This window comes from Electrona antarctica (assembly GCF_951216825.1).
Source record: "Electrona antarctica genome assembly, chromosome: 4".
Lineage (NCBI taxonomy): Eukaryota > Metazoa > Chordata > Actinopteri > Myctophiformes > Myctophidae > Electrona > Electrona antarctica.
In genome coordinates, this window is record NC_136809.1 from 37466694 (window position 1) to 37492595 (window position 25902).

The 25902-nt window shown below is 42.1% G+C and overlaps 2 protein-coding genes across 2 annotated transcripts; one reads left to right on the forward strand and one right to left on the reverse strand.

The window, feature by feature from the left end:
• Nucleotides 1-25825, forward strand: LOC306922606 (extracellular calcium-sensing receptor-like; the record flags this gene model as incomplete). The annotated part of the gene is made up of 8 exons (XM_079500325.1): nucleotides 1-261; nucleotides 20379-20465; nucleotides 22622-22891; nucleotides 23003-23209; nucleotides 23561-23836; nucleotides 24096-24323; nucleotides 24410-24533; nucleotides 24624-25825. 8 exons carry the CDS (start codon nucleotides 1-3, stop codon nucleotides 25520-25522), a joined length of 2352 nt encoding a protein of 783 aa, XP_079356451.1. The 3' UTR covers nucleotides 25523-25825.
• Nucleotides 7015-13534, reverse strand: sult6b1 (sulfotransferase family, cytosolic, 6b, member 1; the record flags this gene model as incomplete). The annotated part of the gene is made up of 9 exons (XM_079499496.1): nucleotides 7015-7142; nucleotides 7648-7804; nucleotides 8508-8602; nucleotides 8989-9115; nucleotides 10429-10518; nucleotides 11413-11525; nucleotides 11947-12140; nucleotides 12532-12604; nucleotides 13468-13534. The coding sequence occupies 9 exons, from the start codon at nucleotides 13532-13534 to the stop codon at nucleotides 7015-7017; spliced, it is 1044 nt and encodes a 347-aa protein (XP_079355622.1).
• Nucleotides 25826-25902: the final 77 nt, after the last annotated feature.

A 25902-nucleotide genomic window follows, 5' to 3' on the forward strand; every position in this document is an offset into this window, starting at 1 on the left:
ATGGCTTTTGCCATTAATGAGATCAACAGAAACCCCAGCATACTTCCCAATGTGACTCTGGGATACAATCTCCATGATAACTGCTATTCTCTTGGAGTGGCATTCCGTGCAGCGTTGTCAATGGTCAGTGGGAGAGAGGAGCAGTTCACACTGGACGAAAGCTGTGTCGGGTCCCCTCCAGTGCTCGGAATTGTGGGTGATGATTCTTCAACAAATTCTATCGCCATCTCTAGTATATTAGGTTTGTACAGAGTGCCCATGGTAAGTGAACATGAACATCACTTTGATCATCATCAATTTGATATTACATTTAATTTAGAGATGCCCCGATACTGTATTGGTATCGGAAAAGTATCGGTATCGGCCCTTATCATATCGGTATCGGCAAATATGCCAGTCTAACCACAGATCCGACACAGGGGTAAGTGCTTGACACTATGGCAGGTAAATAAAATGTTGGGGCATGTGGAGTTTGCTTTCGAGTTGCCCAAACTGCAAGTGCACATTTGAGTGAGGAGTCTGCTATAAACACAACACGAGATATATAGATAGATAGCTATAAACACAACACAAGATCACAACACTGGTATCGGTATTTAGTATTGGCAGAAATTGTGGTCCCTAATTTAATTAATAATGTATTTAGCTATTTACAAAAGTACTGCTTAACTCTCAAATGGTGTGACCTGCATACGTGCAAAGAAAATAAATCCAAGGCACTCCGTCTTTGATGAAAAAATATGACATATTTATTTTGATCAAGGCCTTAGCCAGGCAGATAAGAAAACCTTTTTGGTCATAATATATGTTTTTACCTGTGTCACCAAAGAGCACCTGTTTCCATTGATCCCTGCAGCACTTTTTTTTCTCTTTTTAAAATTATAAACAAACTTTGTATAGTGTATTGTGTTATGTTTTGTTTATTGTATAATTGTTATATTATGTAACAATGTAATCTTTTTACATCTTTCTCCTTTCTTTTCCTTTCGCCTTTCAACATATTATTTCTTCTGTGCACAATAAGCAAACATACAATTACAGTCACACATCTCACTGCCACACAGAAGTGACAGTGTCGCTGTCCATGGTGCTTATGGATAGTGTTTGTTTCATACAAATCCACCTTAGACATGTTATGAGCTACTTTCTGTCAAGAAATTCCTTGCATGTGATTATTTTTCAGTATGAGCAGAGTGACAGGGATTGTGTTTGAGCAGGCCTTATGACCTGGAGTGGGATTTCTCCCTGTTTAGCTCTATCACATGCTCTGCTTGCAGGGGAAAGGTAGTAGTAGTAGTAGTAGTAGTAGTAGTAGTAGTAGTAGTAGTAGTAGTAGTAGTAGTAGTAGTAGTAGTAGTAGTAGTAGTAGTAGTAGTAGTAGTAGTAATAGTAGTAGTAGTAGTAGTAGTAGTAGTAGTAGTAGTAGTATATCGCAGGATATTAATGTTTTGTGCTTTTTGCAGGTTAGTTACTATGCCACCTGCTCTTGTCTGAGTAACCGGCATAGGTTTCCATCCTTCTTCAGAACAATCCCAAGTGGGGCTTTCCAGGTGAACTTCTTGCAATACACTGTTGGTATGAAGTAGTACATTTTCCACACACTTGACAAAAATGTTACTCTAGTGAGTATAGTCAGTACCACCTCTCATCATCAGGTGCGAGCTATGCTCCAGATTATGAGGTGGTTCAGATGGACGTGGGCAGGAATGCTGTTCACTGATGATGCCTATGGCCGCGATGCAGCCAGGTCCTTCCAGTCTGAGCTGGCCCAGTCTGGTCTGGGTTGTCTGGCTTACGTGGAGGTTCTGCCCTGGGACAATGACCCAGCTGAACTGCAGAGGATTGTCACTTTGATGAAGACCTCTACAGCTCGTGTGGTCATTCCAGTTGTCTATGGGATCCATATGTTTAATCTGCTGGAAGAGGTTGGGGTTATGATTTATGTTAATTTAGGGATTCATAATTATAAGGAATCTGAAATGAGTTACATTGAAGTTAATACATTCCTCCATAGAAAAACAAATAGGTTACAAATTAATGTCAAACATAGTTTTTAATTGCAATGCAATCGAATCCCTGCAAATTTCTCAGTACTTCTGTGTACAATAAGCATATGCTCACATGAGTCACATTGTTCATATTTATTCAATGTCACACATCTCACTGCAAAAATGATTTATGGAATGAATGGTTTAAAAACCTTATGCAGTTAACACATGCATGCACATACCTGTAACTCAAAAAGGCCCATATATCCCATAATTCCATCCACGTACACTGCACTAGTTATGGCTCTGATATTTGATGGCTTGTAGATCCAAACAATGATCCAAATGAGATAGTACATCTGCTTGTCCTTATTGCAAGAAAGGCTGCACAATTCACATAGGCTGAGAGAGAGTGTGATTAATTTTATTTTTGTTTCCACAAAAATGTACAGAGGAAATGGGCAAATTATATGTTTTAATTGCTTAGGTGGTAAAGCAGAACGTCACAGGTCTGCAGTGGATATCCGATGTGGGCTGGACAACAGATACCAATTTCCAGACTCCTCACTTCATGCCGTACCTGGCAGGCACCCTGGGTGTTGCCGTCCGTCGTGGAGAGATAGCAGGTCTCAAGGACTTCTTGTTAAAAATACATCCTGACAATGACAACAGACATGAAAATACCATAGTGAGTCTTTGGTTTAATTTAGTGTTTACAATTTAGGCATGCATGCAGGCAGAGCAACTTACAAGTGTCAGATCCAAATAAGCAGAGTACATTTTTACTTAACAAAACAAATAAATACAGCCCAGAGACAACAGTGCCTCAAAGAAATTAGCTTACCTGGTAAACAATGAGCTTATCTGTATAAACAATATGCTAACTAAAAAAGCATTCAGTACACTTGAAATACCAGGTACAGTAAACAATAAACCTAGCATCTGTCTAGTATCCTCACATTCTTAAAGATGGAGTGCCTTTTTCTGTTTTGTATGTGTCTATCTATGGAGTTAACATGTGGTTAGAATATTCAAGTAATATGTCTTCCCTGTGTATTTTTGGTTTCTTCCTGAAAGCTGAAAGCCTTTGAGTCAAAAGGCCCAATCGAAAATACATAATTCTTGTGACCTAACCCTAACCGGCGTAACCGCTCCCCTAACCTCTCCCCCATTATCATACAACACACAGTTGTATACTTAATGAACTGGTGAGTGTGGCCACATAAAAACATAATTTTAACACTTCCTCCTAGTATAGTCATAGTACCTGATGAACATTTTTTTTTTTGGGTGGGGGGGTCACGGCATTCCATCTTTTCCAACATTTGTGGTCGAAAAAGACAAATCTAAGAGTCTGCAGTTTATTCAAACTGCATGTTGTCTGATAAATATTCACAAAGTATTTGATTTATGCGTAAGTCTTCATTGTGTTTCTTCAGGTGAGGCAGTTTTGGGAGAACACATTTGGGTGTAAATTTGCACCCCTTCCGTCAGGGTGGTTGGGTGCTGGTGGAGGGGTGTGTACTGGACAAGAGGACCTAGGCACAGCAGAAACCACCCTGTTGGATGTGTCTGAGCTCAGGCTAGAGTATAATGTGTACAAGGCTGTGTATGCTGTGGCCCATGCCCTCCATGACATGTTGCAGTGTGTGCCAGGAAGAGGGCCTTTCACTGGGCACAGATGTGCCAGTTTGCAGACAATACAGCCATGGCAGGTGCAACATCAATTCACAGTTTTATTGTTAAAGGGGGTGTTACAAAGTGGGAGTGTATGAGCACAAAGTCAGTCAAAACGTTTCTCAGTGTTCATAATTTAGCTCATCATCATTTCTACATCTGTATATGTGTAGCTTATGTATTACCTGGAAAAGATCAACTTCACCACATCAATTGGTGATCATGTATCATTTGATGAGAATGGTGATCCTATACCAATCTATGATGTTATGAACTGGGGGTGGCTCCCTGACGGAAGCACAGAGGTTCACAATGTGGGTGTGGTCAAGAAGTCTGCCTCCGGAGATGACAAACTCATCCTTGATGAGGACAGAATCTTCTGGAATGTTGCATTCACAAAGGTCACTTTGGCTTCATTAAATATCTTATATCGAGCCAATTATGTGCATGGAATTTAGTTTAGACAACTCAGGCTCATAAACCCATGTGGACATAAAGTGTTGGATGCCAGAAGACATCGTATAACTGAATGAAATTAAGTTAAATTTGTCCTACATGTCTGAGTTGTGTTGTTTTTATTACGGTAATTGCTGATTGGTTATTTGTGTTTGTATTGAGTGTCTATTTGTGCCTCTGAATTGTATGCCATTGTTTATATCTATGGAATTTGTGCTTTTTAGATACCTCATGGTGACCTCGTCTGTACAGCACTTTGGCCAATTAGAGTTAGAGTAAATATGCTTTTATCATTGTCTGAAAGTGATCATTGTTACTTAATTTTGTAGGCACCTCGGTCAGTGTGCAGTGAGAGCTGTTCCCCTGGAACCCGAGTGGCCAGACGGAAAGGGGAGCCTGTCTGCTGCTTTGACTGCATTTCTTGTTCTGAGGGAGAGATCAGCAATGAGACTGGTTGGTTTACAGAACTACATTCAGAGCACTCTATGTACAGTGGGTTATCTTTAAAACAATGTTGTTGTCCGTCCCTTAAATATTGCCCTCTTCGTTAGACTCTACAGAGTGCACCACCTGTCCAGAGGACTTCTGGTCCAGTCCCCAGCGTGACCACTGTGTCCCAAAGAGCATGGAGTTCCTCTCCTACCATGAGGCTCTGGGTATCTCCTTGACAACCATCTCATTGCTAGGCACCTTTACCTGTGCCATTGTCCTGGGAATCTTCATCTATCATCGAAGCACACCCATAGTACGCGCCAATAACTCAGAACTCAGTTTCCTTCTCTTGTTGTCACTCAAACTATGTTTCTTGTGTTCACTTTTGTTCATTGGCCGTCCCAAGCTCTGGACTTGTCAGCTGAGGCATGCAGCATTTGGGATCAGCTTTGTGCTGTGTGTCTCATGTATCCTGGTAAAGACTATGGTGGTGTTGGCCGTGTTCAAGGCCTCCAAGCCTGGGGGTGCAGACATCATGAAGTGGTTTGGTGCTATGCAGCAGAGAGGAACAGTTCTGGTTCTTACTTTTATCCAGGCAATAATCTGCACAGCCTGGCTTGTGTCTGCCTCACCAACTCCTCATAAAAACACACAATACCACAGTGATAAGATAGTCTATGAGTGTGCAGTGGGATCAACTGTTGGTTTTGCAGTATTATTAGGTTATATTGGTTTACTAGCACTCCTCAGCTTCCTCCTAGCATTCATGGCAAGGAATCTTCCAGACAACTTCAATGAAGCCAAGTTCATCACTTTCAGCATGTTGATCTTTTGTGCCGTTTGGATAGCCTTTGTCCCAGCATACATCAGCTCTCCTGGCAAATATGCAGATGTAGTGGAGGTATTTGCTATTTTAGCATCTAGTTTTGGCCTGTTGGTGCCACTGTTTGGCCCAAAGTGTTATAACATCCTGCTGAGACCTGAGAGAAACACTAAGAAGTCCATCATGGGTCGATGACCCACCAACAAGACATAGCGGAAATATAGCAAAATATAGAAAACTTTACTTTGTAAAAATGTAATCAACACAGGAAAAACTTGCACCAGGATTTGAGAAAGAGAAAGAAACGTGTGCTCTTCAGTCTGTAAATGTTGTGTACTCTGGTTTTTGTTAGCACCCCTTACCGATTTTGATTTGCTTGATTCAGTATTTAGATATGCACACCCCGTTTGTAACTTCACACTCCATTAAAAAAAATGCTGGAAAAAAAATGCTTGACAAAATAAATACAAGTTTATGTAGTTGTATGTGTATGGATGTATAAGTCCTAATCAAGGCCATTTTTTGCACTGATCTGAAATATGATTAACCTTCAGGAAGAGAAAATATGCATAAATGCATTGAATACGTCAAAGCTGATTTATGAACGGCATTCATGCCTGATGTCCCCAGCGACAATTGTTAGTTATTAGAATTACGGTATGTATTTTTTTTTGTATTTGTGTATATAATATATTGTCAAATGGAAATGTATTACGTATATTTTGTATGTGTACAATATTGAGAACTGAGTTAATTAACATGTCTATTAGTCCTTGTGATCCGCAATCACCGATCCACATAATGCAGGAGGCAGAAGAAGGCAACGTGTTAATGAAAACCCTGTCTTAACCAATAGCCTAAAGGGGAATCCCCCCCTTGGCTGGGGGACATATTATAGGCTTTTGGTCATCAGGCAGAGGCTCTGAGCTACTGCTGCTACACATACAAATAGAACACATCACTTATTGCGTGAAAGAATAATAAATAGATCAGATTATCATGAACCAACCAATAAACTCTTTATTACATATAATACACTAGAATTCTTGGATTCTCAGTTCCTAGACATTGCACCAACCAGAGGAACAGCCATATAATAGTGATAAAATCACAACATAAACAGTAAACAAAAGAGCCAGGTATACTAAAATTACAGTACAAAATCAATTGCACAATTCAGGTAAAGTGTTAGGTGCATGTATTAGGTGTGTGTGTGTGTATGTGTGTATGTGTGTGTGTGTGTGTGCGTGCGTGCGTGCGTGCGTGCGTGCGTGCGTGCGTGCGTGCGTGCGTGCGTGCGTGCGTGCGTGCGTGCGTGCGTGTGCAATATATGCATGCATGCCATGTGGTTACAGCATGATTAATTTGTACTGTCGTGTCATCATAAGAAATCATTCAGTGGTAATATACGTAGTTGACCAGAGACCTCCACGGATCTGTAATAGATCTGCCCCTTTTTTCTCTGGACACTAACTCGACGAGTCTCTCGTTAGAAATAATCAACCTAGTTGTACAAACTCGTAGATCTTTTGTTTTTAAATAATATTCGCCCAAGATAGGGAACTATAGCTATAGAGTAAATGCGGTTAAAAACAAAAGTGTTGCCCTAATATTTCTTTCCTCTGGACCTGGAGTTCCCTACTGACAGTGGAGCTGGTAGTTGAGTTGGTCTCCTAGCCTGGTTCCTGTCAGGTGTTTGTTGAAGACCCGGTCCATCTCAGTACTCTGTTCTGCTGTGAAGTGACTCCTCCAGTCTCCTACTTCACCTACAGCACAGAGACAAGACCAGAGAGCAAGCTGAGAGGGAGACAGTGTAGAACACCGGGACCTGACCCACTGTTTGGTAAATGGTAAATGGTGCATTTATATAGCGCCTTTATCCAAGGCGCTTTACATAGATTGTGCATTACATTCACCCATTCACACACACATTCATACACCGATGGCGGCGGAAGCCATGCAAGGTACCAACCAGCACATCGGGAGCAATTTGGGGTTCAGTGTCTTGCCCAAGGACACTTCGACATGTAGACAGGAGGAGCCGGGATTCGAACCGCCGACCCATGGATCATAGGACGACCTGCTCTACCTGTAGACCAGGGGTTCTCAACGTTTTAGGCTGGGGACCCCCAGAAATGCTTTGACCATGTCTCGCGACCCTCGCGACCCACACACACACACACACACACACGCACACACACACACACACACACACACACACACACACACACACACACACACACACACACACACACACACACACACACACACCTTTCCTGAAGATGACATGTGCCACATTGCCGTGGGTCTCCATGGAGTTGTCCTTCATGGCGCTGAAGGTGCTCTGTTCAGAGATGTTCTTCAACTGATCCTCTGTCAGCCTGAAGCCAAAGAACTGAGACATCTCACGTACCCCCCGCTCCAGGTCCTAACAGCCAATCAGAGCACGCGCAAACAACTTGGATTAAAGCAGAATTCCGGACCCACAGTTTTCTTAACTTAATCTGCTGTTATTATCCAAGAACGAGTGGTACAAGACAGGTGCAAAATTACATAACCCCCTCTCGAGCCCACTGCAGCTCCGACCATGTACGATGGGTTTAACGCTAAATCGCTTATTTTGATCGCTCACTTTTTTGAGTGGTGCTAGCCATTCCTGTAGACAGCAATGTGTGTCCCTATGTCTATATACGTACGTCTGTCTCTGTGTCACCTGTGCCACTCATTCTTGGATATAATCAGCTTATGTAAGAACACAGCTTGTCAGGAATTCTACTTTAGGGTTAGGGTTAGTGCAGGTTGGTTAGGTCAAAGGTCGAGAGGAGGGTTTATGAGAACCCAGAAAATTCCTGAATGTCTAGTATCTCTGCAGAGGACCCGTGTGGCCATTTCGTGGAGGACCGGACCGAATCTCAGTGTTTGGGGGAGTGGTGCATGTTTATATATATCCATATGTTTTTTCGTAATTTAACGCACTATACTTGATGATAGGCCTTACTACATCGTAACAGGAAATCAGAATGAACAGATCTAAAGCTTGTCGATCTTCTGCTTTTGCTACCTTTGAAATTGAATCATGAAAAGTAACAGTTTTGGACAGAGACGATGTCCAGGTAGGTTCTGGTTCTGACCTGTTGTAATTCCTCATAGGTGACGACCATCACGTTAGGACTGCTCAGCCTCTGTTCCCATGCCAACGCATGCTCAAAATATGAACCCCAAGGAACTGCAGAAAGACATTGAAAAGATTTGTTAAAATATATATATATATATATTCAAAAATGTTCAAACATTTTCGAGATCTTTCAGACAATTCAACAATTGCACATGTACAAGCTTGCAGTGCGTCACAAAGTGAGCTTGTAGATCTGCTATTTTCACAATATTTATCTATGGAACCGAGTCAAACTAAATGTAATGTCTCAACTCCTAATATTCCAAGTGCATGTCTGCATGTGTGGGGGTCCCACCCAGTTCAAATATGACTATTTTGGGGGGTTACTCAGTTAAAATCTGATTTTTTTGGTCCCAGTTCAAATGATTCATTTGATGGGTCATGGCCTGAAAGGTTTGGGAAGCATTGACTTGCTGTACATACAGAAGCCTACATACCGTCTCCTGTCATGAACTGCCCGTAGAACGACTCCCAGGACTTCACAGACGGTACTACAGGGTTGTTTTTGGAGAAGTGATACATTGACACCAATGTGTCTTTAGGGTTCCTGAACATCACCAAAATCTGACAGAAACAGAAATAGGCTACACGTTGTGAGCTTTGTAGATCTGATATATTCAAGACAAAATAAAGTTACAGGTTTGCATAGGAAAGGGGTGGGGCAGCTAAAATGAATAATCAAATATCTAAAAACTAAATCAAGCAACTTAAAAAACTGTCTGCAGGGTGTTCACTAAAGCCTGAGTAGACGATGAAATGACCACAATTCTTTTTGAAAGTGAAATATCCCTTTAAGCATGTTCCCAGCATGTGTGAATGTAGGTGTGTTTTTTATTTATTTAACCTTTATTTAACCAGTAAAAACACATTGAGACAGAGTCTCTTTTTCAAGTGGGAATTGGGAGGCAGAAATAAAATGACACTTCAAAGCTACATCATACATGTGAATTACATCCAACTAGAAAAAGTGCCCCTCGGGGCACAGGTCTCCACCAGGGCAGGTCAGGTTGTGGCCTCCTGGTGGCGCTATAATAGGCCAATGTGAAAAGGGTACAATTTCTTCTTACGACTTGGATGGCAATTGGATGATTTGAGGCATTTTGTTCCAAAAATGTGTTTTGCAAAAATCCACCTGTTGGTGGCGCTATAACAGGCCAATCTACATGAAAGATTTCACGTAAATTGCACACTGCGTTCATGATTTGAGGCTTTTTGTTCAAATCGGGCCAATCCTGCAAATTTTGAAAGTCACTGTTAGCCAATCAAGATGGAATATGCAATATCGGACAGATCTGTCTTGATCACATGACTATAGAGATACTGTGTAACGATTTGCAGGATTGTTGGACAAAATATGGAGGAGTAATATCAAAAAAAGTGTTTTACAAAAGTCGGCCTCCTGGTGGCGCTATAACAGGCCGTTCTGGAAAATGTGGGGCAGAGGTTCATCGTTGGCATCCAGGGAGTGTGTGTGCAAAGTTTGGCATAGATCGGGCCAACGGTGCCAGGGATTAGCTGGTAACAGACGGACGGAAGGACACACACACGGACACACACACACACACACGGACGGAGTGCAAAACATACTCTCTCCCCATGCCTTCGGCCTGGTGGAGACAATAATACATCCATGATACCCCATAAAGTACCTATAAAATATAATACAAAAATCTCCAAAGTGATACACTTTAAGTAAACGGCACAAAAAATGTGCACAGAGAACAAGAAGTAGGCCTACAACATTAACAGAAATAATAAATATGGAGGCCTGCCCTAAAGCAAGGCTACTACACATCTGCACATGTGCAGATGTGTAGTAGCTGTACATCTGAGATGATCCCCTTGAAACTTCTCAAAGACGCTTTCTGTGCATTGACCTTGGCCTTGCTGGTGTAAAAAGAAGGCGGGATGTTGTCCGGGTGCAGGTGGGTCCCCAGGACCCTGGGCGAGGGGCTCTGACCAACGACCTGGGAGGGATACAAGAGGTGAAGGGTCACTGGAGGCCACATGGTGACACATCACTGATTGGTGTATGGCTGCACTTGGGCTGACCGAGTCCATCACCCTGTCAGTGCACATAATCACAGGGCTCAAGCATGCTTCTGGCGATGTACAATGATCCTTCTTTTCAATGTTTTTAACATGCACACTGATGGTACAAACAAAGTAGACCTTTGGTGTACCGTTGGAGCATCAACCATTACTTAAAAGAGTTTTGATTGATTGATTTAAGTAGAATTTTGCAGAATTACAGCACAACTCAATACAAAGACTGTCAACTGTGAGTGGACGACCCAATAAAGCATTACACTTGTTTACAAGAGGGTCCACCTTGTTCAATTCATCATAACATTTAGAGACTTACACATATACGTACACTTCTCCACTCTAGCTGTGCTCATCAAGGTCACAGAGAGACAGAAAGATTTCTATAGTGTATGAAAAAGTAAAGACACGTCAGAGCTCTCCAGGACAGGCATGACAGCGCTGGCTTCAAGGGACGCCCAGACCAATACTGATATGGAGCGAATGTCAATAGCTTTGCAATATAACAGGTCGTATCTGCTTTTATCCATGTTCATTTGCTGTTCATATTCATATCACGTGGTCCCATTTTGTAAATATGCCATTTCTTAAAGTCCCATTGAGTTTATGTCTACAGCCTTTTTATTGGACTTTAGATAATTTGAACCTCAGTACAAACGCATCAACGCGCGCACACACACACACACACACACACACACACACACACACACACACACACACACACACACACACACACACACACACACACACACACACACACACACACACACACACACACACACACACACACACACACACACGCACACACAGTTTACCTTTAAGAGCTCTGGGCCGAAGAATTCCATGAGTGGAGGCATCTTGGACGGTGTATCAGCACCTGTAGTTGCAGCCACCATCTTCTCCACAACGCCAAAGATCCAGTTGAAACCTGACACACACACATACACGCACGCATGCACGCTCGCACGCACGCACGCACGCACGCACGCACGCACGCACGCACGCACGCACGCACGCACGCACGCACGCACGCACACACACACACACACACACACACATCCAAATGTGTAGTCGATCCTACTGTGTAGCTGCTCCCATCCCATCACATGTACATATTATGTCCATATCTGGTCATTGATTTACATGATAGACAATACAACAAGACAATATATGTCTTATTGTTAATTATTGTAACCGTACTACATGTTTGCGTCTCCCTCCCTACCCTTACTTGTGTATGTGCTGTAATACTGTGATGCTGCTCTGACCCTTTTACTTGGCGATCATAAAAGATGGTAGATAACAGTAACATCCGTTACAGTGACGATCGATAGGCCTACTGTACTCACCACATTTGGGATAAGCCACCAGCAGGATGTCATTGTGTCGGGCCTGCAGGTGCTCCAGTGCTCGGAGGTGTTCCTCTGGACACATGACGGCGGGGTACAGAACACCTTTGTAGCGGTACAACTTGTCCTCGTCCCTCAGAGCCTGGGCCCGCTGCATTTTGGACTGCAGCTGGTCCACGAACCTGCTCTTTGACCTGCTGAGACAGACAAAACACCTGTTAGTTTTAGTACTAAAACTATCCAATCCAATCCACTTTATTTAACAAGCACATTTAAAACAACAGTGTTTAACCAAAATGCTGTACACTCAGTACCAAAGGGCCTTAACTATAAAACTAATAAGTACCATATAAGTTTATTGTGCTTATGCTAAATGTTAGTTATCACTAACTAATCCATTTACATTATAAGATAATATCTTCAATCTAGCAGGGTTCTGGACAACCGCATATCCAACAGACTCGATGTCGGCATGCACAGCACTCCCTCGGATGGGTCGTTTGGATGGTTCTCGAGATACAACTCCAGACACACAAGGCCAGAGACAGTGCTTTTATAATTTAGTATATACAGTAGGATACTTACGTAGCAGCATCTTTAGAGCAACTCTGGTCATCTTTGACCCATTTGTTTTCAGAGTCCTTACAGGAGTCCACCTCTAGTACAATTACACACATAACACAGACAAAATTACTGATTACAAATATATTCATTGTTAATAGACAATATATATATATATATATATATATATATATATATATATATGCGCTGTTGGGCAGAAAGCTCTCATCTCCGTATTTTTACTTTCCGTGTTTTTTGTTAAATCACAGGGTCACACTCAGCATCCAAGGTATATACAGGTATATACCAACGGACATACAGTGGTGTATGTGGTGTATGTGGTGTATACAGCTGTGTGCTCCCCTTCATGTGTGCCTTGCCCACAAAATCAACTTCCTCCCAAAACACAGTTGCACTTTAATCTCTAATTGAATGTTAGATTAGATTAGACTTTAACGTCCCAGCCTATATTAGTTTCCACAGGCCATTCTACACAGAAACACACAATAAACACAGTATAGCAACATATACAGCCAGGTAGGCCATTCTCTAGCTCCATTAATACATCCACACTCCATAGGCATAGCACACAAACATTGTCAACAAGGCTTTGGTTACTGCAATGGCAGAGAAGACAAAACTCCTGCTAAATCGAGTCCCCCACATTTGATCAAGAATCCCTATTCTGGGCATGTCATAACTGTTGAACGTGCAGGTGAAAAATAGGAAAACATGAAAATAGTGCTTAAAAGTCATATATGTCCGTTCAGGTGGCAGTACTGTGAAGTGTTGATTGAGGTGGTGTGGGAATGCCATTTTCTGGCTGGCTCAATATAATTTGCAGTTTGTGCATTCACTGCATTGTGCATGTCACAAGCTGGTTTTAACACCCTTTTGTGCAAATAGCAGATCTACAAGCTCACTTGTGTGCATTTGTATGCATACATGTGTGTTTCTTACCTTTTTCTGCTGCTGCAAAGCCAATGCAGACAGCTGCCACCAAGAGAAGTGCCACTCTGGACGTCATGTCAGTGAGGTGGTGAGGTGTGCTCTGGACGTCATGTCAGTGAGGTGGTGAGGTGTGCTCTGGACGTCATGTCAGTGAGGTGGTGAGGTGTGCTGTACTGTGGGCAGGAAGAGCTGCACACAGAGTTTTGAAGTAGACTTTGAACTCTGGGTAAGCTCTTCAGTGGGTCGTCCAGGGATATGCTGCATCATAAAACACAAGAGCCATGAGATTAATGTTTAACTCTATGAAAATAATTGAATTAATAGAGCTGGTAATGCATTGTGCCTACTGTTGTGTAAAGCCTGATGCTATGAGCTTGGGGCTATTTGGGGGTTCACATGGAAACGTTTGCAGGGGAACCTATAGTCGAAAATCCCTCACTAGCAGCACCTATAAGGCCATGCTGCCACCCTGCACACACCCTGCCACCCTGTCTATCGCAATCCAGCCAGTAGCCTACTTTTTGAAATACTGTATGTATGCTGTTTTTCTTTATTGTTTATCTTTAAAGAGGTGTTCTGTCTTTTCACAACACAAAGAGTGTGGATTTTATTCTCTTTCTAAGACATTTTCCCTGAATCTGCACCTAGCACACACCTAAACCCTCACAAACTGTCTACCCGAGTTGAAGTGTACAGTACACTCCGCCAAGCCCCAAGGGCCTGTGGTCCCTCACTGTATTTGTATGCCACGCTTCCTGGGTACCAGATGCAGAAGGGACAAGTGACTTTTTGGGGGCGTTTTGGTTAAGGTTAGGTTTAAATTAAATTTGTTTCACTTTACTGGTTGCCAAGTCTACTTATTATTGATTTGTACTGCTCACTGGAACCAATTATGAGAACTTCTGTCTTCTCCTCATTTAGCTTGAGAAGGTTCTCACTCATCCAGCATGTGATGCTGGACAGACAGGGATCGTCTGGAGCTACAGAAATATATAGCTGGGTATCATCAGCATAGAAATGGAAATTCACTCTGTGATTGGTAATAAGTTCTCCCAATGGCAATATGTGCAATGCACTGTACAGTACATTGTACAGGGAGAAATATAATATAAAGTATTATGATATAGCTTTGTTCTCTCTTGCATTGTTCTCAATTAGCATGCATTTAGAAGTCCCCAGACAATGATTTCTGATCGTCTGGCAACACAACACTGACGTGAGCTGGGCAAGCAAAGGCAGTACCGTATGTGTTTCCCAGTGATGATGACATTGGTGCCCAGGGCTATGAAATAATGGCTGAACAACAGGTGTTAAATAAAGAATCATTCATTTCCAGGTGACAAGATTTAGTCACCGGAGATTGTTTCAAAACATGATGTGACACATACATACACATAAAAGGCATTTTGCAACACATAACATATCAACCCCATGGCACATTAAACCCAATAAACACATTCCCGACCCGTGCACATACTAACTAAACAATTAACATAACACACAGAACACGCTGAGGCATGGCATGCTGGAAAGTGCAGATTGTTGGATTTAACCACATTCCTTGATGGTTTGAAAAGTTATTCAAATCTGATTTCCAAAATGTGTCTCAGTCTGGGCAGTCCAGCACTGAAGCCTGTTTACACTTTGTAGTGACACGTTTTAGATGTGCTATTTTCGTGTCTGAAGAATGCACAAATCTGATCTAGTCATTTGCAAATAACAGTGTGGACACTGGACAGTCAGTCCTAAAGATCAGATCAGATTAGCCTACATTGTGAACAAGGCCTAACATCCCGGAGTGCTGCACAGTGCACACTCTATTGTATAATATATTTGTGAACATTCGCAGTGGAGATATTTAGTTGTGGATGTCAGGCTGGATTCTTCAGCACAGGGGTTCCCAAACCTTTTTGCATGGAGCCTTCATCACAGTGCAACTCAGTAGATCTAGGATCTGTGTAGAACAGACAATGATGCTAATGAACTATGATTTATTCTCCCAAACACAGAAGATTGTGTGCACATCTTGGGCCTGTATTTAGGCCAGGTGCTGGACATCAGCGTTCACATCTTGGGCCTGTATTTAGGCCAGGTGCTGGACATCAGCGTTCATTTTGACAGCAAATTCTGATTTAGTCTTATAGTCTTTTGAACACACCATTTAGTTTGAGTCCTATTTAGTGATCTGAAATTGTTTAGTTAGGCTCAGTTGACTAAATATCAAAACCTTTAGTCTTTACATCACCCCTGTTTTACACCAACTCCACTGGTTCCCCATCAAATACCGTATCGACTTCAAGATCCTTCTCCATACATTCAAGGCCATTCATAACCTCGCCCCCCCATACCGTCTGACCTTGTCCACTTCAACATCCCCACCCGGTCTCTTAGGTCTGCCTCCTCCATCACTCCTCCATCACTCCAGCCCGTCTCTCCACCATGGGGTCAAGAGCCTTCAGCCGCTCTGCCCCTCACCTCTGGAACTCCCTCCCCCCTGATATTAGAAACATGGACTCTATCACCATATTCCAAACTCACCTCAAAACCCACCTGTTTAGGCAGGCAGGCTGACCTTTGTTGTCTTCTGCTGCAAGCTGTGCCTTAGTTTTGTTTTGTTTTTAACTATGTTTTTGTATTAACTGTTTTTAACCTGTACGGCGACCTTGAGTGCCCTGAAAGGCGCCTTAGAAATAAAATGTGTTATTATTATTATTATTTAGTGTTAGTCAACCAAATTAACACTGTTGGACATCAAGGCGAGAATCAATGTGAAGATAAAACATCCACATACTGTTTTTAAGGCCCAAAACATTTATGTATTAATTTTTACAGTGTGCTGTGCAAATGTTTTATCTTCTCCTTTATTCTTCCAAACACACAGGAGCATAATAACATTTAAAAACTGCCAACTGGAACACAAGGAGGATAGTGAGAGAAGTGGAGAAGATCACAGGCTCACAATCTCCCCCACTATCACAGGCCCCATATCTCCAGTTTCAGGACCTGAATGGGAACACTCTTTACATTTATGTCTATGTTTACATTTATGTCTATATTAAAGTATTCAATCAATCAATCAATCAATCAATCAATCAATCAATCAATCAATCAATCAATCAATCAATCAATCAATGCTTCCCCTAAACCATCAGAACACTGAATGCTCACCACTGCCTCCAAAACCAATATCCTGAGAAATTAATATAATAGCACTTTGTATATTGCACTTTGAATGGATCAGCACTTTCTCTTCTCTTTCTCAGGGCACTGTTGTGCATAACATCAAGTATGCCCCACGACGAGACTATTCAAACAACAATAATAAACCATACTCCCGCCCATAAGGATACATGCATACGCCTAACTCCCCGGCCACCCGCCCACCTACTCTTGCTAGCTACAGAGACTGGGAAGAGTGAACGATTAGGTAATGACACAAGTTGACACAGGGGACGGCATAGCACTGTGTATAAAACTTAACAACTGGACAAACAAGGTGGGGAGAGGGGGGGTTAGACAGAGGAGGACAGTCAGTCATGAGGGCTTCTCTAGACATACACCTGCTTGCATATATGTACTTATACTTGATATTGTTCTCTTCCTTCTCTCCTTCGTCTTCCTCACCTTCCTCGTTTTGTGAGTTACAGGCACAGTTTAATCTCAACAGAATATACAAGGCCGGAGACTTTGTTCTGGGTGGCTTGTTTGATATCCACTCCTTGTCTGTGGTCACTGAGCTGTCTTTCACCTCCAGGCAAAAGGACCCCACTTGCTATGGGTGAGTATCAAAGATACAGTAGCAAGCAAGAGACGAGGGGACTTGTTTTGATACTGTAGTACAGGGGTTCTCATGCATTTTTATGTCAAGGACCCCCAAATTGATATGCATTTGGCTGCAAACACCCATTTGAAAGGTTTTTGTGCCAGGGAACACCCCATAAAAGAAGATTTGTGTTAAAAAATGCTCAAAATATTTCAACTTCTATGCTATATTAACACATTTTGTCAGGGACCCCCGGGGCCCTGGAACCCCCTTAAGGGTGGTTCAACTTTCACAACAACTGCTGTAGTCTAGCTGCTAGACGACTCTAGCATATAGGATAACAACAACAAGATTATGTTGTATATTTCTGCAATGATATTAAAAGTTGCTGGTGGCATTCTGTGTGTTAGATTTAACCTCGAAGCGTTCAGATGGGCCCAGACCATGGCTTTTGCCATTAATGAGATCAACACAAACCCCAGCATACTTCCCAATGTGACTCTGGGATACAGTCTCTATGATACGTGTTACTCGCTTGGAATTGGATTCCATGCAGCGTTGTCAATGGTCAGTGGGAGAGAGGAGCAGTTCACACTGGATGAGAGCTGTGTCGGGTCCCCTCCAGTGCTCGGAATAGTGGGCGATGTTTCCTCAGCACTGTCTATTGACATCTCTAGTATATTAGGTTTGTACAGAGTGCCCATGGTAAGTTTCCTCCTTGAAGCCACTTTTACCATCGTTTCATTCTGGTTATTTTGTTATTCACAAAATATGATAAACAATTTAGTGTTTATTGTGTTGTGTTATGTTTTGTTTATTGAATAATGCTGAAATGTCATAACAATGTAATATTTTGTACAGCTTTAAAGACACTAGAGCATTACTTGCAGGCAGAGCATGTGCGTGATCCGTGTCTGGCAGGCCCCGTAGTCACATAATTGTCTCCACCAGGCCGAAGGCATGGTGAGAGAGTATGTTTTGCACTCCGTCCGTGTGTGTGTGTGTCCGTCCGTGTGTGTGTGTGTCCGTCCGTCCGTGTGTCCTTCCGTCCGTCCGTTACCAGCTAATCTCCGGCACCGTTAACCCGGTCGATGCCAAACTTTGCACACACACTCCCTAGATGCCAACGATGAACCTCTGCCCCGCATTTTCCAGAACGGCCTGTTATAGCGCCACCATGAGGCAGCTTTTCACATTTGTTACCTAAAACTGCACCGATCTGCGTGAAACTTTGCATGCACACTCCCTAGAGGCCAAGGACACACCTTTGACCTGCATTTTCCGCATCTGCCTTTTATAGCGCCACCAGGAGGCCGACTTTTGTAAAACACATTTTTGGATATTACTCCTCCAGATTCTGTCCAAAAATCTCACAAATCGTTACACAGTATCTCTATGGTCATGTGCTCAAGTCGGATCTGTCCGATATTTCATATTCCACCCTAATTGGCTACAATTGCCTTTCACAGTTTGCAAGATTGCCCCGTTTTGAACAAAAGCCTCAAATCATGAACACAGCATGCAATTTACGTGAAATCTTTCACACATTTTCTTACTAGGCTGAGGAATATATCCCACCCTTTTCACATTGGCCTGTTATAGCGCCACCAACAGGTTGATTTTTGCAAAACAGGTTGATTGGAACAAAATGCCTCAAATCATCCAATTGCCATACAAGGCAAACATGTTTATATTACTACTAAACATTTTGCCAAACATCTCACACAGTCCTATCCTCCTGGTGGAGACCTGTGCCCAGAAGGGCACTTTTTCTAGTTATAACATATTTTTCATTTTGTTGTTGGGGTGAAGATTAAACTATGTGGTGTGGTATTCAGAATGTTGTACATTGTATACCTTTAACCAGTTAAAAGACTTTACATGAGTTGGCTCTGTACTTTTTACTGTAAATACAAAATGTCCTTGCCAAAAATCACGGTTCTACAAGTTCACAGCGTGAACAACATGTTGTGAGCTTGTAGATATGTATTTTTTGGCTGACCTTAATCACTGTGCTCACTCAATACAGTAAGGTTTCAACTTCAACCTTAACATAATACTAAAATATGTAGCACAAAATACGGCTCGGGTATTGTACATTTCTGCATGTAGTTCTGAACGGATTTCTGTTATTAAACTGTCTACGTAATCTTTAAAGTATGCTGGATTATTCCTGAAATTTTGCCTTTTTGCTACCTACTGTGTACAGACTGTACACCACATTCATCACACTCACTGCAATGGTAAAATGCTACACATACTGTACACAGCTCTTTGTGTGATTTGTGACAGTGTCACTGTCCATGGTGCTTAAGAATATATAGAGGTAGTGTATAATCTATTTACATCTAAAGAATGCATTGTTCTCCAACTGGTTTCTGAAACGAGCCTGCAAATCGTAAAGGCTGCCACTGTGTGTGTGTGTGTGTGTGTGTGTGTGTGTGTGTGTGTGTGTGTGTGTGTGTGTGTGTGTGTGTGTGTGTGTGTGTGTGTGTGTGTGTGTGTGTGTGTGTGTGTGTGTGTGTGTGTGTGTGTGTGTGAGCAGATTGACAGGGACTGTTCAGTGGATTACGAGGTTGTTTCTCCCAATCTCCCCACTCCACTTCATCACATGCTCTGCTTGCAGGGGAAATGCAACGGTCTCCCTGTAATCCTACTTGCCAGTTTGGAATGATGCTGTACGGCTGACCAAGCTATCGTTAATATGCAGACATATTTAGGTCACTCGTTATCATGTCTTTTGTGTCCTAGATTAGTTTTTTTCTTGACCACAAATCAAGGGCTTGGAGCGCATAGGCAAGAATTTTACAGGTGAGCTATTCATTGATTGTAATTATTAAATAAAAAATAACATAAAGTATTATTATTTGTAGCCTAAATAAGTTGTTTTTAATTCAATCAATGAAAAGCTCTCCTGTAATATTCAGAACATTTCACTTGAGCTTAAAGATAAAGAATGGGATTTACTGTTATTTAGACAGATGTTAAGTTCATTGTTTATTTGATATGCTAGTTTCTTTAGGCACTACACTGTTTTCTCTGCATTCTATTTTTATTTACCTTGTTTTGTCGCTCTGGTTAAGAACGTCTGCTAAATGCCTACATTTTAAATGTAGTAGGCCTATATCACAGAACAAATGTTTTGTGCCTTTTGCAGGTTAGTTACTATGCCACCTGCTCCTGTCTGAGTGACCGGAATAAGTTTCCATCCTTCTTTAGAACAGTTCCAAGTGGTGCTTTCCAGGTGAACTTCTACAAACAACTGCTGGTATCAAGTAGTATACATGTACACACTATAGTGTGAAAACATCCCTATAGTGAGTGAGTGTAATTGATATCACCTCTCAGTCGCTTGTGTGTATTAATTAGGGGATGAAGGTCTCTGCGGACAGAGTCAAAAGACAATAAGAATGACAACTTTTTGTTGTGGAATCGAATCTGTGTAGGATATTCACTGGTTTTAATTTACCATTAAGTTAAAGGAACACTTCACCCATTTTCAACCTTATCTTCATGTAATTAGCCCTTCGTTAAGTCCCTCCCCAACCAGTCCATGTCCAATAGGCACGTTAGCAGTGAGGAGACAGGGCAAGATGCTGCATCTCTATGGGGGAGCATCGCTCAGATGCATGTTAAATGACTGGATTTCTCCATATAAATAATTGATTATTTCAGTAGCAAGAGCATCAAAATGTCTACTAAATCTAGTCAACCAGGCCTGCAGTAGGCTATGCACTGGACAAATGTGCATGACATTATTTAAATAAACTAGAAATATGAGGAAATGACAGAGGGAGAAATCAACTTTTAACGACCACCCGACAGGAGTTTTCATGTTGCACGGTAAGACTACAATTAGTATTATTGCCATCACCTGGGTGGATCAGTCGTGTAACTTTCTCGAGGTTAAGCCGTGTATATGTTCAACAACACAGCAATTCAAAATAACATTGACAGCTATGAGGTGGCGAAAGCTTGACCTGCATAGAAACAGTTAAACAGTTAAACAGCTAAACTATTTGGATTGGCATTGGACAATCACTTTTTGGGGTGGGATTTAGCAAGGGCTAATTGTTCCTCACTAATGCCTGTTAGTTATGAGATGGCATAATTTCCCTAGTGCCATCTTATAATGCAGCATTAGCGAAGAACAATTGAAAATGGGTGATATGGTCCTTTTACAATATAGCTTAAAGGGATAGTTCAGATTTTTTGAACTTAAGTTGTATGAAATACTTGCCATTAATATAGTGGTTGCAACTGTATTAATTGATTGCCCGAGTCCTGTGGTGGGAGTTCTGCTCTGGTTTTGGTGAAATATCAAGTAGTTCCGGTCATTTTGTGGGGGGCACTGGGGGCCACGCAGTAAAAGTAAATTAATCCACAAAACTAACGTAATTTGTATTGTTGACCTATTTCTAAAATATTAGTGCAACTTCCGTTCTTTTTTTACCCCTCTATCACACAGAACTATGTTTTTTGTGTCAATATCACTACGCCCAAAAAATAGTTCCATGTGATAGAGGGGTCAAAATTGAACGAAAGTCGCGCTAATATTTTAGAAATAGGTCAACAATACAAATTACGTTCGTTTTGTGGATTAATTTACTTTTACTGCGTGGCCCCAGTGCCCCCCACAAAATGACCGGAACTACTTAAAGGGATAGTTCAGATTTTTTGAACTTAAGTTGTATGAAATACTTGCCATTAATATAGTGGTTGCAACTGTATTAATTGATTGCCCGAGTCCCATGGTGGGAGTTCTGCTCTGGTTTTGGTCAATATTAAGTAGTTCCGGTCATTTTGTGGGGGGCACTGGGGCCACGCAGTAAAAGTAAATTAATCCACAAAACGAACGTAATTTGTATTGTTGACCTATTTCTAAAATATTAGCGCGACTTTCGTTCAATTTTGACCCCTCTATCACATGGAACTATTTTTTGGGCGTAGTGATATGGACACAAAAAACATAGTTCTGTGTGATAGAGGGGTAAAAAAAGAACGGAAGTTGCACTAATATTTTAGAAATAGGTCAACAATACAAATTACGTTAGTTTTGTGGATTAATTTACTTTTACTGCGTGGCCCCCAGTGCCCCCCACAAAATGACCGGAACTACTTGATATTTCACCAAAACCAGAGCAGAACTCCCACCACAGGACTCGGACAATCAATTAATACAGTTGCAACCACTATATTAATGGCAAGTATTTCATACAACTTAAGTTAAAAAAATCTGAACTATCCCTTTAATATTGACCAAAACCAGAGCAGAACTCCCACCATGGGACTCGGGCAATCAATTAATACAGTTGCAACCACTATATTAATGGCAAGTATTTCATACAACTTTCAAAAAATCTGAACTATCCCTTTAAACACAATTCTTTATTCAATCAGGTACGAGCTATGCTCCAGATTATGAGGCGGTTCGGATGGACGTGGACAGGAATGCTGTTCACTGATGATGCCTATGGCCGCGATGCAGCCAGGTCCTTCCAGTCTGAGCTGGCCCAGTCTGGTCTGGGTTGTCTGGCTTACGTGGAGGTTCTGCCCTGGGACAATGACCCAGCTGAACTGCAGAGGATTGTCACTGCGATGAAGACCTCCACAGCCCGTGTGGTCATTGCATTTGTATATGGGAGATATATGGTTAATCTCATGGAGGAGGTTGGGGTTATGAGATTCATAATTATCAGGAATCTGAAATAAGTTATATTTAAGTGAATATTATATCATGTATGTATGTATGTATGTAAATATACACACATATATCAACAGGTGGTAAAACAGAATGTGAAAGGTGTGCAGTGGATAGCTGATTTGGGCTGGGTGACAGATCCTAATTTCCAGACTCCTCGGCTCATGCCGTACCTGGCAGGCACCCTGGGTGTTGCCGTCCGTCAAGGAGAGATAGCAGGTCTCAAGGACTTCTTGTTAAAAATACATCCTGACAATGACCCTGACAACAGACATGAAAATACCATTGTGAGTCTTTGGTTAAATTTAATATTTCAGCAGTAATTTTGTTTTCGCTTTTTACTCCCCGTTTACCCCAATTTAGTCATTATGCAGATTAATTCCTCATCACAAACATTTGCGTGTTGTTCCTGCTCTCATATCCTACTGTCAGTGAGGAGCCCCCAGCGGGAGGACGTAGAGCCTTCGTCCTACTACTGCCGCCCAACACTGAAAGGTGCCGCCACACCCTGTAGGATTACGTGCAGTGACAAATGTCACCCTTCCTGCCTGGCTCCCCTCCCCCGAACACGGGCCAATTGTGTTCATATCAACATATAGACACCTATGTATGCTTAAGTTTTCATTTTGTTTTTTCAGGTGAGAACGTTTTGGGAGAACGCATTTGGGTGTAAATTTGCACCTCTTCCGTCAGGGTGGGTGGATGCTGGTGGAGGGGTGTGTACTGGACAAGAGAACCTAGGAACAGCAGAAACTACCCTGTTGGATGTGTCTGAGCTCAGGCTAGAGTATAATGTGTACAAGGCTGTGTATGCTCTGGCCCATGCCCTCCATGACATGTTGCAGTGTGTGCCAGGAAGAGGGCCTTTCACTGGGCACAGATGTGCCAGTTTGCAGACAATACAGCCATGGCAGGTGTGATGTCAATTCAGTTTACTCAATGGAGTTAGATAAAACATTTGAATAATAATTAATATGTACTGTAAATGTAGGCCTACTGTAAAAGTATTATTTGGAGCAGTAACAAAGTTACACAAAAGATCATGATTGTCATGCTGGGAAAAAAAAGATTTATGTATGCCAAAATACAAAATGCAGTGTAATTTCAACAGACCGTGTCAATGTAAGCATTATGTACTGCTCTTCAAAACTATTTGCGCATCACTTTTTCTAGCTTATGTATTACCTGGAAAAGATCAACTTCACCACATCATTTGGTGATCGTGTATCATTTGATGAGAATGGTGATCCCATACCAATCTATGATGTCATGAACTGGGCGTGGCTCCCTGATGGAAGTACATATGTTCAAAATGTGGGTGTGGTCAAGAAGTCAGCCCACGGAGATGAAGAACTCATCGTCCATGAAGACAGAATCTTCTGGAACTTTGAATCCACAAAGGTCACTTTGGCTTTCTAGAATAGCTCATGTCAAGCTTAGGGTGCAAAAATGACTGAAATTGATCATTAGGTTACTTTCCTCTGTAGGCACCTCAGTCAGTGTGCAGTGAGAGCTGTTCCAGTGGAACACGGGTGGCCAGAAGGAAAGGAGAACCTGTCTGTTGCTTTGACTGCATCGCTTGTTCTGAGGGAGAGATCAGCAATGAGACTGGTAGGTTTACATTACGTAGCTATGTACAGTAGGTTATCTTCAGGAGGATGTTGTACTTGTCTGTCCCTTAAATATTGCCCTCTTCGTTAGACTCTACAGAGTGCACCACCTGTCCAGAGGACTTCTGGTCCAGTCCCCAGCGTGACCACTGTGTCCCAAAGAGCATGGAGTTCCTCTCCTACCATGAGGCTCTGGGTATCTCCTTGACAACCATCTCATTGCTAGGCACCTTTACCTGTGCCATTGTCCTGGGAATCTTCATCTATCATCGAAGCACACCCATGGTGCGCGCCAACAACTCAGAACTCAGCTTCCTTCTCTTGTTGTCACTCAAACTATGTTTCTTGTGTTCACTTTTGTTCATTGGCCGTCCCAAGCTCTGGACTTGTCAGCTGAGGCATGCAGCATTTGGGATCAGCTTTGTGCTGTGTGTCTCATGTATCCTGGTAAAGACTATGGTGGTGTTGGCCGTGTTCAAGGCTTCCAAGCCTGGGGGTGCAGACATCATGAAGTGGTTTGGTGCTATGCAGCAGAGAGGAACAGTTCTGGTTCTTACTTTTATCCAGGCAATAATCTGCACAGCCTGGCTTGTGTCGGCCTCACCAACTCCTCATAAAAACACACAATACCACAGTGATAAGATAGTCTATGAGTGTGCAGTGGGATCAACTGTTGGTTTTGCAGTATTATTAGGTTATATTGGTTTACTGGCACTCCTCAGCTTCCTCCTAGCATTCATGGCAAGGAATCTTCCAGACAACTTCAATGAAGCAAAGTTAATCACTTTCAGCATGTTGATCTTCTGTGCCGTGTGGATAGCCTTCATCCCAGCATACATCAGCTCTCCAGGCAAATATGCAGATGTAGTGGAGGTATTTGCCATATTGGCATCTAGTTTTGGTCTATTGATAGCACTATTTGGCCCAAAGTGTTATACCATCCTGCTGAGACCTGAGAGAAACACTAAGAAGTCCATCATGGGTCGATGAACCACCAAGACATACTGTAGCATCAGTATAACAATATCAAGATTTTTTTAAACTTGACATTTTAAGGTAATCAACACAGAATCAAACTTGCACCAGGAAAGAGAAATTCAACTCATCACAATCAGTGAGTGACCTACTGTAAAGCCCTGTGTCCAGCCTTTTCAGGTCAGTGAGGTTGAGAACAAATAATTCTACTGGCAATTGGCCCATAGACTGTTAGAATTATATCTACAGTTTACAAGTGCTCATCATTTAGCAATTAACTAATTCAGCATTCAACAAGAAACATAATAGGTCGCACTAGTCAAATACACAGGACCTAAATGGAAACAAGCCCTGAGGGCTGTGTAAACACTATTACTATGGCTTGTTTTTAAGTA